This window comes from Trifolium pratense, linkage group LG3, assembly GCF_020283565.1.
Source record: "Trifolium pratense cultivar HEN17-A07 linkage group LG3, ARS_RC_1.1, whole genome shotgun sequence".
In the NCBI taxonomy this organism is placed as follows: domain Eukaryota; kingdom Viridiplantae; phylum Streptophyta; class Magnoliopsida; order Fabales; family Fabaceae; genus Trifolium; species Trifolium pratense.
This window is the reverse complement of record NC_060061.1, coordinates 939,319-954,200: the sequence shown is the minus strand read 5'-3', so window position 1 is coordinate 954,200 and position 14,882 is coordinate 939,319. Positions and strand designations below refer to the sequence as shown.

The window sequence follows — 14,882 nt, the reverse complement described above, 5'->3', positions numbered from 1 at the left end:
GAAATGATATTCCAAAATATCAAACCAAAATTATCAAAACCATAAAATAGTACCGGTACAAACCAATATTCCAAAATACCGTCAAAACAACCACATAACCAAGAATGTTCTACATCATTGTTCACTGAAATTGCTAAAAAAACAAATAACTAAGAACCATTGTTCATTAAAAATCCTAACTCAAGTAGATAAATTATATGATCTGTGACATTATAAATAAATAAATAGGGGTAATATAGTAATTTTATATAAACGGGCGGGTTCGGGGACGGGTTCGGGGTGGATACCAATATCTCCGTTACCCGCCCCATCCCCATGTTTTGAAATCGGGGAAAACCCAAACCCGAACCCAAACCCAAACCCAGTCAAATCGGTTTTTCCCCGTCAAACTCGGGGTGGGTTCGGGCGGGTACCCGCGGGTACGAGTTCTGTTGCCATGCCTATTTCCTCATCGATGTAGAAGGAGGAAAAATAGTTTTAGGCGGTTTTCTTTTCTGAGTTGGCGTGATGTTGTTCTTCAAAATAACTTTAGCAGTTAAAAGGTCATTATTCAATTTGTTATAAACCTGCCTTGGCCCATCACTGTAGACACTCCCCTTCAGCTTCCCCTTACGTCCACTAACTCTACCAATCAGATTGTTGGACTTTTGAAAACGGCCCAAATACTTAGACTGCGTCAGTCTTCTATTTGCACCTCCTATGACTTTATGATGTAGATTTGTAGAAGTTGCTGGCCCACCTGAACTAAAATCCTGGCCCAACAAATTGCTAGCATTCACTATCATATTATCCACTTCATGCACACCCCCCTCCGTGTTCACATACCCCCCTTCAAGATTCAAATTTTTAAAATTTAAATTGGGATCTAAATCTTTTGAAACAGCCACACCTTCCTCCCTAACATTACTCTTTACTAAATTAGTAACTGAAACATTGACCGGCTCATCAAGAGCATTAATAAAGGGATTTAATGCTAATAAATTATCAGCTTCGCCCTCTGATTCTCTCTCTAACTCCTCCTCCACCACCACCATCCTCCTCCTCTCCTCCTCCTCCTCCTCCTCCTCCTCAGCATCTGAGTCATCTCTTCCATTGACTAAACCACCTGAACCTTGATCTTGAGGCACCATAATTCTCATAGGCCCGTAAGAATCTTCAAGAACGCGGAGATGAAAAAGCTCTTCATTAATTTTGACATCAATGAACTCATCCACCACTTGTTGACAAGAAGTTCAAATCAAGATTCGTGCAACATCCATAGTAAGTTTCTTCATCGTAGCATCGTCGACATTAATGAAAGAACCCCACGGTTTGGAAACTTGTTCAAAGAAAATATCATTCCATGCGTGAGTCGGAATACCATAGACTCGTAACCATACATATCTGTCACGATCAATCTCTTTAGGACTCCATGGCCGAATCTCCGTAAACCATTGTTTCAACCAGTCTTTCGCTTCATCCATCAGAGCCTGCACCTCACCCTCCTCTTGTCCATCTAATAACGTCAATCTAGCACCTAGAGGAGTAACCTTAACACCAAAGTACCCCTGTCTATGAAAGGCACTTTGGATGTTGTATGACATTCCCAGATGAATGACCTCCCCTATAAAGCATTTTTGCAATCTAAACATGTCATTCTTCTCCGCCTCGTACGAGAACACAACGCGCTGCTGATCATCTCCCTGCCTCGTTGAACCACCACGCCGAACCGCCCGAGCATAAGATCCATCTTTTACCTCACGTGAAGGGATGGTGTGGTTTCGACTGATTCTGGATTTAGAACGTGATTTGTTGTCCATAGTCCTACTAATTCTGCGTGATTTGTTGTCCATAGTCCTACTAATTCCGCGTGATCCTTTTCTTACTTCTCTTCTATCAGCAATCCTATTGTTATCTCCAGGACGTTGAAAACGTGAAAGATTCACAGAGAGCTTTTCCCTCCCGATAATGATATTATCTAACTCGTATTCAAATTTGCGTACATCAGACACCCGATCGAACCGCGCAAACCCGAATCTTCTACCTCCCTTATCTCTTTTCGCTGGTATCACCACCTCCATGATATCCCCATAGTGATAGAATGCATTGAACAAAGCCTTTGCCCCAAAATTATCTGAAAAATCCGAGAAAAAGTATGTCGTGAGATTGTCGTTTTTCTACTTGTTGTAATTCTTTGTTGTCGCTATGTCAGGTCTGACTTGCTTATTGACTCTTCCATCTCGATGACGCTCCATTTATGTTCTTCATCGTCCCCCATATTTACTGTGTATCTAATATCGCTTTATTCTATATTTGACATTCATTATCTCACTTTTGACTTTAAGCCAAAAAGTTTATCTTAAATGTTAATTGATCCATGAATACACTCAATTGTTGTATGTTGCATGTTTCTTCTTCATGTGCATTCAATGTTCCTTGACACACGCATTAAATGATTTTTTTTTTTTTTGAAGAAGCTAAATTAGCCCACCCAAATTGGCGCCAGAGAGAATCGAACCTCAGACCTCAAGAGGAGCACACTCCTAGGTCCCAAGCCAGTATCAATGCACCAACCCAAGTGGGTTCCGCATTAAATGATCTTGATGGCGTGATGAACATTTATGGATAGAACATTCTGAAGTTCATAGTTTTTTGGACAAAACATTCTGATGTTCATCTTCTACTTGAATTTATGGGTTGAACCTTATGAGGTTCATCTTCATGCTTCTGATATTTATCGTCCACGTGACACTTAACCCTTAAATTGTGTGATATCATCGTTCATGTGACGCTTAACACTCCACATTAGGCTATTTAATGTTGTTAGAAAATTGATTTCAACAGATAGACCAAATTGAAAAATGTTTAGGAAAAATAGAAACTAATTTAAGATATTGAAAGTGTCCAAAACATTTAAAGCAAGTTTCATGAACAAAGACTCATTTAGTTGGATTCCCTGCATTTATAAAATCACATAGTTTTCCAAAGTAGTTAATGTTAGCTTTTAATCGAAGATCGGACAATTCAAATTACATATCATCAATTCAATTATAAATTATCGTGTCCATCAATTCTAGATCCGACACTCCAAGTGAGTAAGTGCGTCATCCAATTACTGCACCAAATCCATTTCCCTAATTGTGGTTATGGCACTCTCAGAGTCTCACTTTTTAATACATTATTGAGTTTTGAAGAAGATGATTATGTGATAGAGCAAAAATACAAACAAATAGAAATGGCAGTGGCTGAAGAGTGCAGTTCCAACAGAGCCTCAAGATGGTCCCTCAAAGGAATGACTGCCCTCGTCACTGGTGGAACTCGTGGGATTGGGTCAGTTTTTTTTTTTGTTCCTTTATTTCAATGAAAGACACTATTTTGATCCTTCCCCATTTCAATTGTGGCTACAAAATTTCTAATTTTTGCTAACTATGTCCAATTTCAGACATGCCATAGTTGAGGATTTATGTGGGTTTGGTGCTACCGTCCACACTTGTTCCAGAAACCAAACAGAGCTCGATAATTGTTTGGATCAATGGCGTAGTAAAGGCTTTTTGGTTTCTGGATCTGTTTGTGATGTTTCATCTCGAGATCAAAGGGAGAAGCTCATTCAAGAAGTTACTTCAATCTTCAATGGCAAACTTCACATTTATGTTAGTTATTTTCCTTTTTGAAGAGATTGAATTTCAATATAGTATACTATAGTGTTGAACTTATGTATCACTGACACTGAAGAAGAAAGACGTGTCCAATGTAAACATAACTAACATGAAGCATGGATATAAACATTGAAGCATGGATATACTTATAGTATACTTTTAGACTATGAAGCATGTTTATATCCATGCTTCATGTTTATATCCATGCTTCATAGTCTAAATATAAACCGTCCAATGTTCATGTTTATATCCATGCTTCATAGTCTAAAAGTATTTTACAGAGAATCTAATTAGATATGATTGAATGTTACTGTAAAATCTATCACACATGCTATGGATATGATTGACAAAATTTAGGATAAAATTAGCGAATTTAGGTTTATCCTTGTAATATATTTTTTTGGATTACCCTGGCAATGTCAAGATTCTTTCCTTTGAGCCCCACAGTGAATACGCTGGTTTAAGATTCCGCATAAATGATAACGTAACATGCTTAGTGAGGGGATAATCCGAAATTCGCTAACATTACAAGGAGGCAAAAGGGCCGAATCTTAAGTCAGCATATTCAATGAGGCGCTAAAAGAACGGAATCTTGACAGACATGGGGTAATTGGAAAAAAATGTTACATGGGGGTAAACTGAAATTCGCTAACATCGTAGGGGTAAAGATTATTTAACCTAAAAATTTATCACTGAAATTTTTTAAATGCTGCAAAACAAAGCATAATATCACAAATAATTATAGTAAATTGTAGAGAGGTTTTGTACTGTCTATCTTGTCCTAGATAATCATGCTTGGTCCTCTGATAGGTGAACAATGTTGGAGCAAACTTTAGGAAACCAACCATTGAGTACACTGCTGAAGTATATTCAGAAATAATGACAATTAATTTAGATTCTTCATATCATTTGTGCCAACTTTCACATCCTCTTCTGAAGGCATCTGGAATGGGAAGCATTGTATTCATTTCATCTATTGCTGGTGTGGTGAGCTTAGGTACAGGATCAGTCTATGCAGCAAGTAAAGGTGAGAGTTATCATAGCCATACTAATTAGTTGTTCAACTTGCATGTAGTAAAATGTTGTGTGATCAAGGAAACTGAATATGTTTACTGTTCAATGCTGTTTTCTTCAGCTGCAATCAATCAGCTTACAAAAAATTTGGCTTGTGAATGGGCAAAAGATGGCATAAGAAGCAATTGTGTTGTTCCTGCTACCACCAATACACCACTTGTTGAACATGTAATGTTCTCTTTTCCTTTTTTTATTTAGTTTCTTCCTTATGATTGAAGAATTCAATAAGTATGAAGCACATACACTTCTCATATTAGGCGTGTCTCGGTGTCAAACACGCGTCCGACCCTTATGATTACACCGAACTATGTCATTTTCTAAAATTATTATTGGTGTCTGCGTGTCGGTGTCCGTGTCCTATCCGGTGTCTGCTTCGTTGCTTCATAGTTCAATAATAGGATTACTTGACTGAAAGGTCAAAGATAATAGTTGGCACACTTGTTACTCTATATTGAATTGAATCTAAACATGTTTTTTGAACAAGTGAATCTAAACATGTTATTTTGATTTGCGGCATCATTTGTAGTACAATACTACATTACTCCAACAAAGTTCATTTCTTCAATATATATCATCAAACCCTTTGTTTGCTTAAAGTTCCTACTTTCTACATCTAGTGTTTGTAGCTGTGTTTGATTGTTTGGTCAAGCTGCATTACTTTTTTATGTTTTAAGATATGTATATGCATAGACCTTTAGATTTGATACCTAGAAAGAAGCTATGCCTGAGCTCATTTTTGTACAAAGTAATGGCCAAGTCATAATCTCTATTCATATTTGCTGAACTTTTGTATTCATAATGATGCCAACATTTTTCATAAAGTTTCAAAGAACTACAATTTTTTGTTCTTTCTATTGCGACAGCTACTTCGCAACAAGCAGTATGTAGACGAAATGTTGTCTCGAACTCCTCTTGGGCGTATCGCTGAAGCTCAAGAAATTTCATCCTTGGTGGCTTTCCTTTGTCTTCCGGCTGCATCTTACATCACAGGACAGGTTATTTGTGTTGATGGAGGATTGACAGTGAATGGATTTCAGCCTAGTATGAGAATAACATAACATTCATGTACTACTTGGTTCATTGTTAATCATTTTTGGAACAAAGGATCCCTATTCTTTCATTTGACATTACATTCAATTTCACCCTGATTGTTTTGCTTTTTCTGCTTTATATATTATTATGCCCAGGACATCACGGTGGAAGTTATTAAAATTGTGAATAAATTTCAATTCATCACAAGAATAACATAACATTTAAAATTACTTTTCAGTTTTTGTCATCTTTATATTGTTTTTTTTTTCTTAATGTATTATATATATGGGGTGAAATGTTACACCCGTATAATTTGATTTCCACATTAAATTTACATTTGGTTGAATGGAATCAAGTCTTTGCTTGTATGCTTGCTTGAATCAAGTCTTTGGTTGAATCGAATCCAAAAAACAAGTCTGGTTGAACAACATATGACTTCTATTTTAATCTCGTTAAATTGGATTTAAAATTTCAAAACCAATATAAGAGTTATGTTATGTTCACCTAACAATTTAGATTTGTTTACTACATATAGATTGCATGATTGTTTTTAATAAATGTAAATTTAGGCTTCCTTTTTTTAATACATGTAGTTTGTACTACATGTTTTACAATATCAGAGATGTAATGATAGAGATATATGAAAAGAGATGTAAATGTACGTGAAGATTTTGCCAAAATTCATGTTGGTATAACTTTGACAACTTAATCAATGCATATAACATTTGGTATGTGACTCTCAGAACCATAAAATTAAGCAATCATTAATCTCTTTATATAATTAAAACATAAAAACAATAAATTAAGTTTATTTTATTCGAACTTTGAAAGTACTCATAAAACAATAATGGGAAATGCGCATAAAGGTTAGGCTATCTAGTTGCTACCAGTCTCGCTATCAGGCTCGCTATCAAGCTCGCTATCAGGCTCGCTATCCGTCTGAGTTGAAATGTCTTCCACAGAATCAAAATGTGTGATGAGAATAGCATTAATGTAAACAATGCCAGCTGCAATAACTCTTCCTCCAACAATTCCACTGAACATCTCTCCATCATTGTTAGAGAAGTAAATAGAAAAGGAAGAACATGGTAGATCAATGATGAATCGTGGGGGAACACGATCACAATTAGCATTTATATATGTTCCAGATAGAGCTGTCATTTCGAACGGTCCTTTCATGGGAAAAGTTGGGGTACGAGATACTGGGCGTAAAAGGGTGACGTCAGAGACAGCACCGGTGACACTCGACACTGTTATGCTAGCTTAACGACGTCGGGCACAGTTGATTAGACCATCCACAATATCTTCTCCATGAGAGAACTCAACAAGAATAGCTTCCATGGAGAATTGCTATAGGGGTACACAAGGTAGTGGCTTCCAAACCGGACCGGACCGGCCGGTCGGACCGTGAACCGGTCATGAAAACGGTTCGGTTTTGAGCAAAAAACGGATAGGAAACCGACCGGCAAAAAAACGCGTGAACCGGGTTGAACCGACGAACCGGCCGGACAGTTCAAGCGGTTTTGCAGATTTTTTATTTTTTTTTGGGTCTTGCTAACTAGTGCCCCCGGGGCACTCTTTAAGCATTCCATTAAAAGAAACTTTTTATTCAAAAATTAAACACTCCAATTTTCAATGCGTTGACTTTACGTATTTCCATAAAAATTCAATAAAAAACTTACTATTTAAGGGCTTAAAGAGTGCCCGGGGGCACTATTTAGCATTTGTCTTTTTTTTAAAAAAAAATAGGGCAAAACGACGTCGTTTTAATCTTTTTTTTTTTAAAATCTGAAACAAAACAACGACGTCGTAGGAATAGAAAATGTTTTTGTTTTTCATCTATTTTTCATTTGGTTTGAATTATAAATTTTATTTTATTTTGACTTGTGATATTTTATCTTTTTAATGTGTGAAATTATGAAATATTGAGCAATTATTCACATATATTTATTTATATATTAATTAAAATATATATTTAATTAAAAACGGTTCGACCTCGATTGAACCCGGTCCGACCAATTGAACCTTGAACCGGTAAGCTTGCCGGTTCGATGACCGGTCCGGTTCTAACAACCTTTTTTTTTTTTTTTTGGTGTTTCGGTTCTGACAACCTTGCTTCCAAATATCCAAACCCCTCATCACTAGACCAAACTTAGTGGCTTTAATAGTAATAATTTATATCATTTATTATAATAACATTAAATGGTACATTCTTCAAATAAAATCTTTGCATTGAATTGAGTCAAAAAAAAGTCTTTTTTTCAATTGACTATAATAAATGAGTCAAGTTGACTTCCAAATATAGCCAAAAGAATTTTTTTTATTTTTTGGTGAAATATATATCAACCATTAGATTAAATAAAATAAACGGATGAGATTTAGTGTCAAATTAAACTTTAATATATATTATGTAAAAAAACAAAAATTTAATATGTTATGTACCAAAAAAAATATTTAAAAGTAAAACAAACTTTAGTTTTTCAAATATATAGCAATAATTAGTTTTATTGAAAAATATAAGAGTAATTGACAATGAGTATAATTGACAAATCATACCCTTAAAATATCAAAATGACAGTTAAATAGAAAAAAAATTAAATCCGATGTCAAAATATACTTAAAAAGGAACACATGTAGTAATTTACACCAAATAGTTAAACCGATTTTATCTATTTTTATTTTTTAAGAAGAAAAAAAAAAACAGTCATTCTCTAATTTTATGTAAGTCTATGCTATTTGTGACGATAAACCTGGATATTCACTGGACCAAAAAAAACCTGGATATTTAAGTCCATGGCTTAATTAAAACCAATGATATATTCACGTGAACTAAATTATTACTATTATTTTAAATAATCAAAATCATCAATTCTAATTTACACCATTTTTTCTTCTATCTATTACCATTTGTGTTAGAATGCTCCAAATTATTTTGATTTCACGTAAATACTACTTTGTTACCTCTCTTTTGTTTATAAACGAGGACAAGAGCTTGAGTATATTTTTGTCTAAATTAAAAAAAAAATGAATACTCCATTACACATATTATGTGAATATGTATCGGTACACGGATGTGTTGGAACAAAATTGATTTAAAAATATTAGCCCCTAAATCTATAAAGGTTTTGATGATAACAAAGTATTAATAAACAATTGGAAGGACTAAAAATTTATTTTAAGTGTGCAGATATAAGCATCAAATAAGCTCTGAGTGAAGCTCAGAGGATGTGAATTCAGAAGTTCACAAGCGCTCAGAAGATGTTGGACTTCAGAAGTTACAACCTTCAGAGGATGAAGACTTCAGAACTTCTTGAGTGACTAAAGCGTCATCAACCTCTGAAGATCTTTTTGATATCTGTGAAGATTCCCTTTGCAAGTCAACTCTTCTACCAATGAAGAAAATGACCTTTCAAGCCTGATCAGTTCAGCTACCCTCTGTTTGTCTGTCCTCACTTGAGAACGTGGGTCTTCAGAATTGTTAGCTGAATAAGGAAAGTCTACTCTGCAGTAGTCAAAGTATCTGAAACTCTTACTCAGTTTAGATACAAACAAACTGCATCAAGACAGACTGCTTGAAGACAAAAGATTATCAACTCCAACGGATCTTTTTGCAACGACTCTTTTCTAGTGGTATATATGCTAGAAGAATCAGCTACAACATATATACATTTATCAAGAATTGAACGTGCGCTGAACAAACTCTGAATTCTGTGTATACAAGCTCTGAACCTCTTATCAAGTGTTTTTGCACTTTAGTCAAATACTCTGTACTATCTGTATTTGCTTTCTTTAGGTTCATCTAAGAGCATTTGTATATTTTTATATACTTTACTATTACTTGAGGAAACTTAAGCTTGTGTGCTTAAGTGTGAAGTCTTAAGCTTGTGTGCTTGAGCATTGTTGAGAAGTCTCTTGCTTGTGTGCTTGAGCAGGTGTAATCTTGTGTGATTATAGTGAAATCCCTTGGAAGTGCAAGGGGACTGGACTACTCTCGTTTTGTGAGAGGAACCAGTATAAATTGCTTGTGTGTGATCTCTCTCTCTCTCTTCTTGTTTATTGTGTTATTTATCCGCTGCCGTTTTAGTTTTGTTAAGAACTTGAAAAAGTTTTAAACTTGACTAAAACACAATTCAACCCCCCCCCCCTTCTTGTGTTTTCACACCTTCAATTGGTATCAGAGCTCTGGTCTGTTACTTTCACTTAACAGTGAGACAGTAAAGATCTTGTGAGAACACTATGTCTGGAGGAGACGATAGTAGCACTAGAACAACCGGTGAAGCCGGTGAGGCCAGTGGTGCTGGTGGTGGTCCTAGAAATGCTTTTGGTTTTGACTACTTAAGTAATGAATCACATGAACATAGTGGCAATAGGAAAGCCCCTATATTCAATGGTGATGCATCATTGTTTGAGTGGTGGAAGGAAAGACTGTATAGCAATATTACTGCTATTGATCATGAGTTGTGGGATTTGGTTGAGCTGGGAGTAACTTTTGAAAACTTAAATGAACATGGAAGGTTGTCCATTGAGCATAGAAAGTTACTCACACCAGCTAACTTAAAAACCTACACTAAGCATCATAGAGTAAAGGACATTGTTGTTGGTGCTATTAGACATGAAGATTATGTCAGAATAGAGAACAAGTCTACTGCTAAATCTATTTTTGATTCTATGTGTGCTACCTATGATGGTAATGAAAAGGTTCAAGAGGCTAAAGCTAGTCTTTTGATAAGGCAATATGAACTATTCACTATGCAATAAGATGAAAACATTGAGACTATGTTTACAAGGTTTCAAATCCTTGTATCTGGTTTAAAGCTCTTAAGAGAAGTTATTCCACCTATGACCACGTTCAGAAGATTCTGAGAAGTCTTCCTATTGCTTGGAGACCCAAGGTCACTGCAATAGAGGAAGCTCAAAATCTCAAGACTCTGAGTCTTGAAGCTCTGATAAGCAATCTCAGAAGCCATGAGATGGTTCTGGATGCTGACTCAGAAACTAAGAAGAAGTCCAAGTCAGTGGCTTTACAGTCAACTAGGACTACTTCTAAGGCTCTTAAGACTCAGCTTCTTGATATTGAAGAAGAATCTTCTGCTGATGGTTAAGAGGATGAGATGAATGAGGATGAGTTTGCTTTATTCACCAAGTTTCAGCAATGGAACAGATTTAACAAAAGAAATTTCAGAGGTAACAGCTCCAGAAATTTTGTCAGCAAAAAGGATGATCAGAAGAACTGCTTCAACTGTAAGAAGCCAGGACACTTTATTGCTGATTGTCCAGAAATGTCTGCTAAAGACAAAAGCAAAAGATACAGCTCAAAGAAGCAACAATTCAAGAGTAAATTGAGGAAGAGTCTGATGGCTACCTTTGAAGAGCTATCATCTGATGAAGAAGTTGAGGAAGAAGAAGAGGCAAATCTAGCCCTGATGGCTTCAACTGACTCAGATGCAGACTCAGACGATGAATCAGAATCAGATTCAGAAGTAACTGATGAGGTATTTTCTGACTGCTCTAAATCTCAACTTATAACTGCACTTAACAAGGTCATTGAGAAACATCTCAGAGTGTTAAGTAAACAAAAAGTTTTACAAGAAAAGCTTAACACTCTGACTGAACAAGCAGAACATTTTCAAGGTCTATATCAAGAAACTCTGAATAGAGTAAATGACTTTGAAAAGGGTTGTGCTGTTTGTCACAAACCTATTGATGAGCAGGAAATAGCTCTTCAACAGTTTGTGCATCTCAACCTTGGGAAGAGCAAAGCTGCTAATAGAATTTATAATGTTTTGAGACATAGAGGAGAAGGACTTGGCTATGAATATGGTAGAACATATTCAAAGCTGAAGACCTTTGCCAAAAAGGTTGGAAAATCTTGGGTTTATTATGTTGTTCCACCAAGTGAAGAGGGAAAGAATCCTGGTATTGTTGAAAATGACAATGATGATCTGAGTGATTTAGAAGCTGACAGCTCAGAGGAACCTAGTTCCTCAGGATCTGGAAAGAAAAGTTCAGAAGATAGAAGTTGTTCAGAACCTGAGAACATCAGTTCAGAAGTTCTGAAAGCTTCAACATCTGAGACTTCAAATTCTGGATTCAAAGGAACTTCAGTACCTGAAGCTAGTCAATCTAAAAGATCAGAAGTTTTTAAAAGAAAAAATTCAAACTCCAAATCTCAGATGAAGTACAAGACTCAGATTATTTATGATTCTAGAGTCAGTAGATATAATCAATCAGAACATGGGATTGATGATAAATACAAACCCTGGAATCATAAACAATCCAAATCTTGGAACAATAACAGATTTCAAACAAAGAAAAGGTTTCAAAAAGGTTATTATTCCAAACCAAGATCTTTCTCTAACACTAGACAACATAGTAAGCATGTGTGGACTAACAAGCGTGGACCCAGAAGATGGGTACCAAAAGCTGAAATAATGTATCATTCAGATTTACCAACTAGGAAAGGATATGTCTTACCTAAAGTATGGAAACAAGTCCTATGCAAAGGAAGAAGGGCTTATGTCCTAGACACATGGTTGACAAGTTCTCAAGTTAACAATCAGAACTTGAAAAATGAAGAGGAAGAATACTGGGATGACTTTATCATTAACCTTGATGAAGAGTTCTATCGCAATGATTAAAGTTGTTTCTCATACAGCCTGCCACTCAAAGAAGTATCATGAATCATTCATGGTATCTGGATAGTGGATGTTCAAGGCATATGACTGGTGACAAACAACTATTTTCTAAGCTGACTATGAAAGAAGGAGGATCTGTTGGCTTTGGAGGTAATCAAAAAGGAAAGATAATAGGTACAGGTACAGTAGGTAATTCTTCCCTATCTATTAATGATGTTTGGTTAGTAGATGGACTCAAACATAACTTATTGAGCATAAGTCAATTTTGCGACAATGGTTATGTAGTTGTCTTTAATAAGGAATCATGTACTGTATCTAAACAATCTGATAACTCCATTATATTCAAAGGTCTGAGAAAGAACAATGTTTATAAAATTAATCTTTCTGATTTGAATGAACAAAAAGTGATGTGTCTTTTGACCTTGAGTGAAGAAAAATGGATCTGGCATAAGAGGTTAGGCCATGCTAACTGGAGATTAATCTCTAAGCTTAGCAAGCTTGACCTTGTCAGAGGTTTACCAAAAATCAAATATCACTCAAACACACTTTGTGGTTCTTGTCAAAAAGGAAAAATTACAAAATCTTCTTTTAAACCTAAAAACATTGTTTCTACCTCAAGACCATTGGTACTTCTTCACATTGATCTTTTTGGGCCAGTTCACACTGCCTCTATCAATGGAAGGAAGTATGGATTAGTAATTGTTGATGATTACAGTAGATGGACTTGGGTAAAATTCCTAAGAACAAAAGATGAAGCTTATGATGAGTTTAGCATCTTCTGCAAACAAATTCAAAATGAAAAAGGCTACACTATTTTAAAAGTTAGAAGTGATCATGGTGGAGAATTTGAAAATGAACCTTTTGAAAACTTTTGTGAAAAATATGGCATCTTGCATGAATTCTCTTCTCCTAGAACTCCTCAACAAAATGGGGTTGTAGAAAGGAAGAATAGAACTCTGCAAGAAATGGCCAGAACCATGATGCATGAAACTAATGTAGCAAAATTTTTATGGGCAGAAGCTGTAAACACATCATGTTATGTTCAAAATAGAATCTATATCAGATCTAAATTGAACAAAACTGCTTATGAATTGTTCAAAGGAAGAAAACCTGACATTTCTTATTTTCATCAATTTGGATGTACGTGTTATATCTTAAACAACAAAGTCCATCTAAAGAAATTTGATGCTAGAGGTTATAAGGGTATCTTTATAGGATACTCTGAACGCTCAAAAGCATACAGACTGTATATTTCTGAAACACACACTGTGGAAGAAAGTATGCATGTCAAATTTGATGACAAAGAGCCTGACCAAGTGTCAGAGCTTGTGGAAGGTTTGTCTAGATTTCAGGTATCAGAGGATCAATATTCAGATATTCCAAACTACTCAGAACATCCATTTTCTGAAGAACCTCTGAACACAACAGTTCCTACAGACTCTGAACAACAAAGAGCAGAAACAACTGCTGAACCTGAAGTTAATGAGTCTGAAGATGATGAGCCTCCAAGAAATACTTTCAAATACAAATCATCACATCCAGAGGAACTGATCTTAGGCAACAAGGATAGTCCAAGAAAGACAAGATCTCAACTGAGAAATGAGTAATCTTTAATTGGTCTTATCTCAATGATGGAACCTTCAAAGATTGATGAAGCTCTGAAGGATGATGCTTGGATTGTAGCAATGCAAGAAGAGCTGAATCAATTTCAAAGGAATGATGTATGGACTCTAGTGCCCAAACCTTCACACAAGAACATTATTGGAACAAAATGGGTATTCAGAAACAAGCTGAATGAACAAGGTGAAGTGGTAAGAAACAAGGCTAGATTGGTTGCACAAGGTTATAGTCAACAAGAGGGGATTGACTACACTGAAACCTTTGCACCAGTTGCTAGACTTGAAGCAATCAGGTTACTTCTATGTTATGCTGTTAATCATGGAATAACCTTGTATCAGATGGATGTTAAAAGTGCCTTCTTAAATGGTTTTATTTATGAAGAAGTGTATGTTAAGCAACCTCCTGGTTTTGAAGATGTCTCAAACCCAGAACATGTTTTTAAATTGAAGAAATCACTGTATGGTCTGAAACAAGCTCCAAGAGCTTGGTATGATAGACTCAGTAATTTTCTTCTTGAAAAGGGTTTTGAAAAAGGAAAGGTTGACTGCACACTCTTTAGAAAAACAACCAAAGAAGACATTTTAATCATTCAAATTTATGTTGATGATATTATTTTTGGTTCAACTAATGCTTCCTTGTGCAAGAATTTTTCCAAGATAATGCAGGATGAATTTGAAATGAGCATGATGGGAGAATTGAAATTCTTTCTTGGAATTCAAATTAATCAGAAGAAGGAAGGAACTTATGTTCATCAATCAAAATATACCAAGGAACTTCTGAAGAAGTTCAATCTAGATGACTGCAAGATAATGAACACTCCTATGCATTCAACTACCAACATGAGCAAGTCAGATGATGAAGGAAAAGTAGATCAAAAGGTCTACAG

The 14,882-nt window shown here is 35.6% G+C and overlaps 2 protein-coding genes across 2 annotated transcripts; one reads left to right on the top strand and one right to left on the bottom strand.

The window, feature by feature from the left end:
- Window positions 1–1,232: 1,232 nt before the first annotated feature.
- LOC123913360 lies at window positions 1,233–2,060 on the bottom strand. Its single transcript, XM_045964078.1, has one exon. The coding sequence runs from the start codon at window positions 2,058–2,060 to the stop codon at window positions 1,233–1,235; it is 828 nt and encodes a 275-aa protein (XP_045820034.1).
- An 863-nt stretch (window positions 2,061–2,923) lies between these two features.
- Window positions 2,924–6,087, top strand: LOC123918217 (tropinone reductase homolog At5g06060-like). Its single transcript, XM_045970211.1, has 5 exons — window positions 2,924–3,309; window positions 3,422–3,629; window positions 4,446–4,662; window positions 4,771–4,877; window positions 5,573–6,087. The coding sequence occupies exons 1-5, from the start codon at window positions 3,215–3,217 to the stop codon at window positions 5,765–5,767; spliced, it is 822 nt and encodes a 273-aa protein (XP_045826167.1). The 5' UTR covers window positions 2,924–3,214; the 3' UTR covers window positions 5,768–6,087.
- Window positions 6,088–14,882: the final 8,795 nt, after the last annotated feature.

What these genes read in the sequence shown, in the direction of transcription:
- LOC123913360 (XM_045964078.1), bottom strand. Translation starts at nt 2,060, where the DNA reads ATGGAGGTGGTGATACCAGCGAAAAGAGATAAGGGAGGTAGAAGATTC.
- LOC123918217 (XM_045970211.1), top strand. Translation starts at nt 3,215, where the DNA reads ATGGCAGTGGCTGAAGAGTGCAGTTCCAACAGAGCCTCAAGATGGTCC. An exon ending in ATGGCAAACTTCACATTTAT is followed by an intron (nt 3,630 to 4,445) that starts GTTAGTTATTTT and finishes GTCCTCTGATAG; the next exon opens with GTGAACAATGTTGGAGCAAA. An exon ending in ATACACCACTTGTTGAACAT is followed by an intron (nt 4,878 to 5,572) that starts GTAATGTTCTCT and finishes CTATTGCGACAG; the next exon opens with CTACTTCGCAACAAGCAGTA.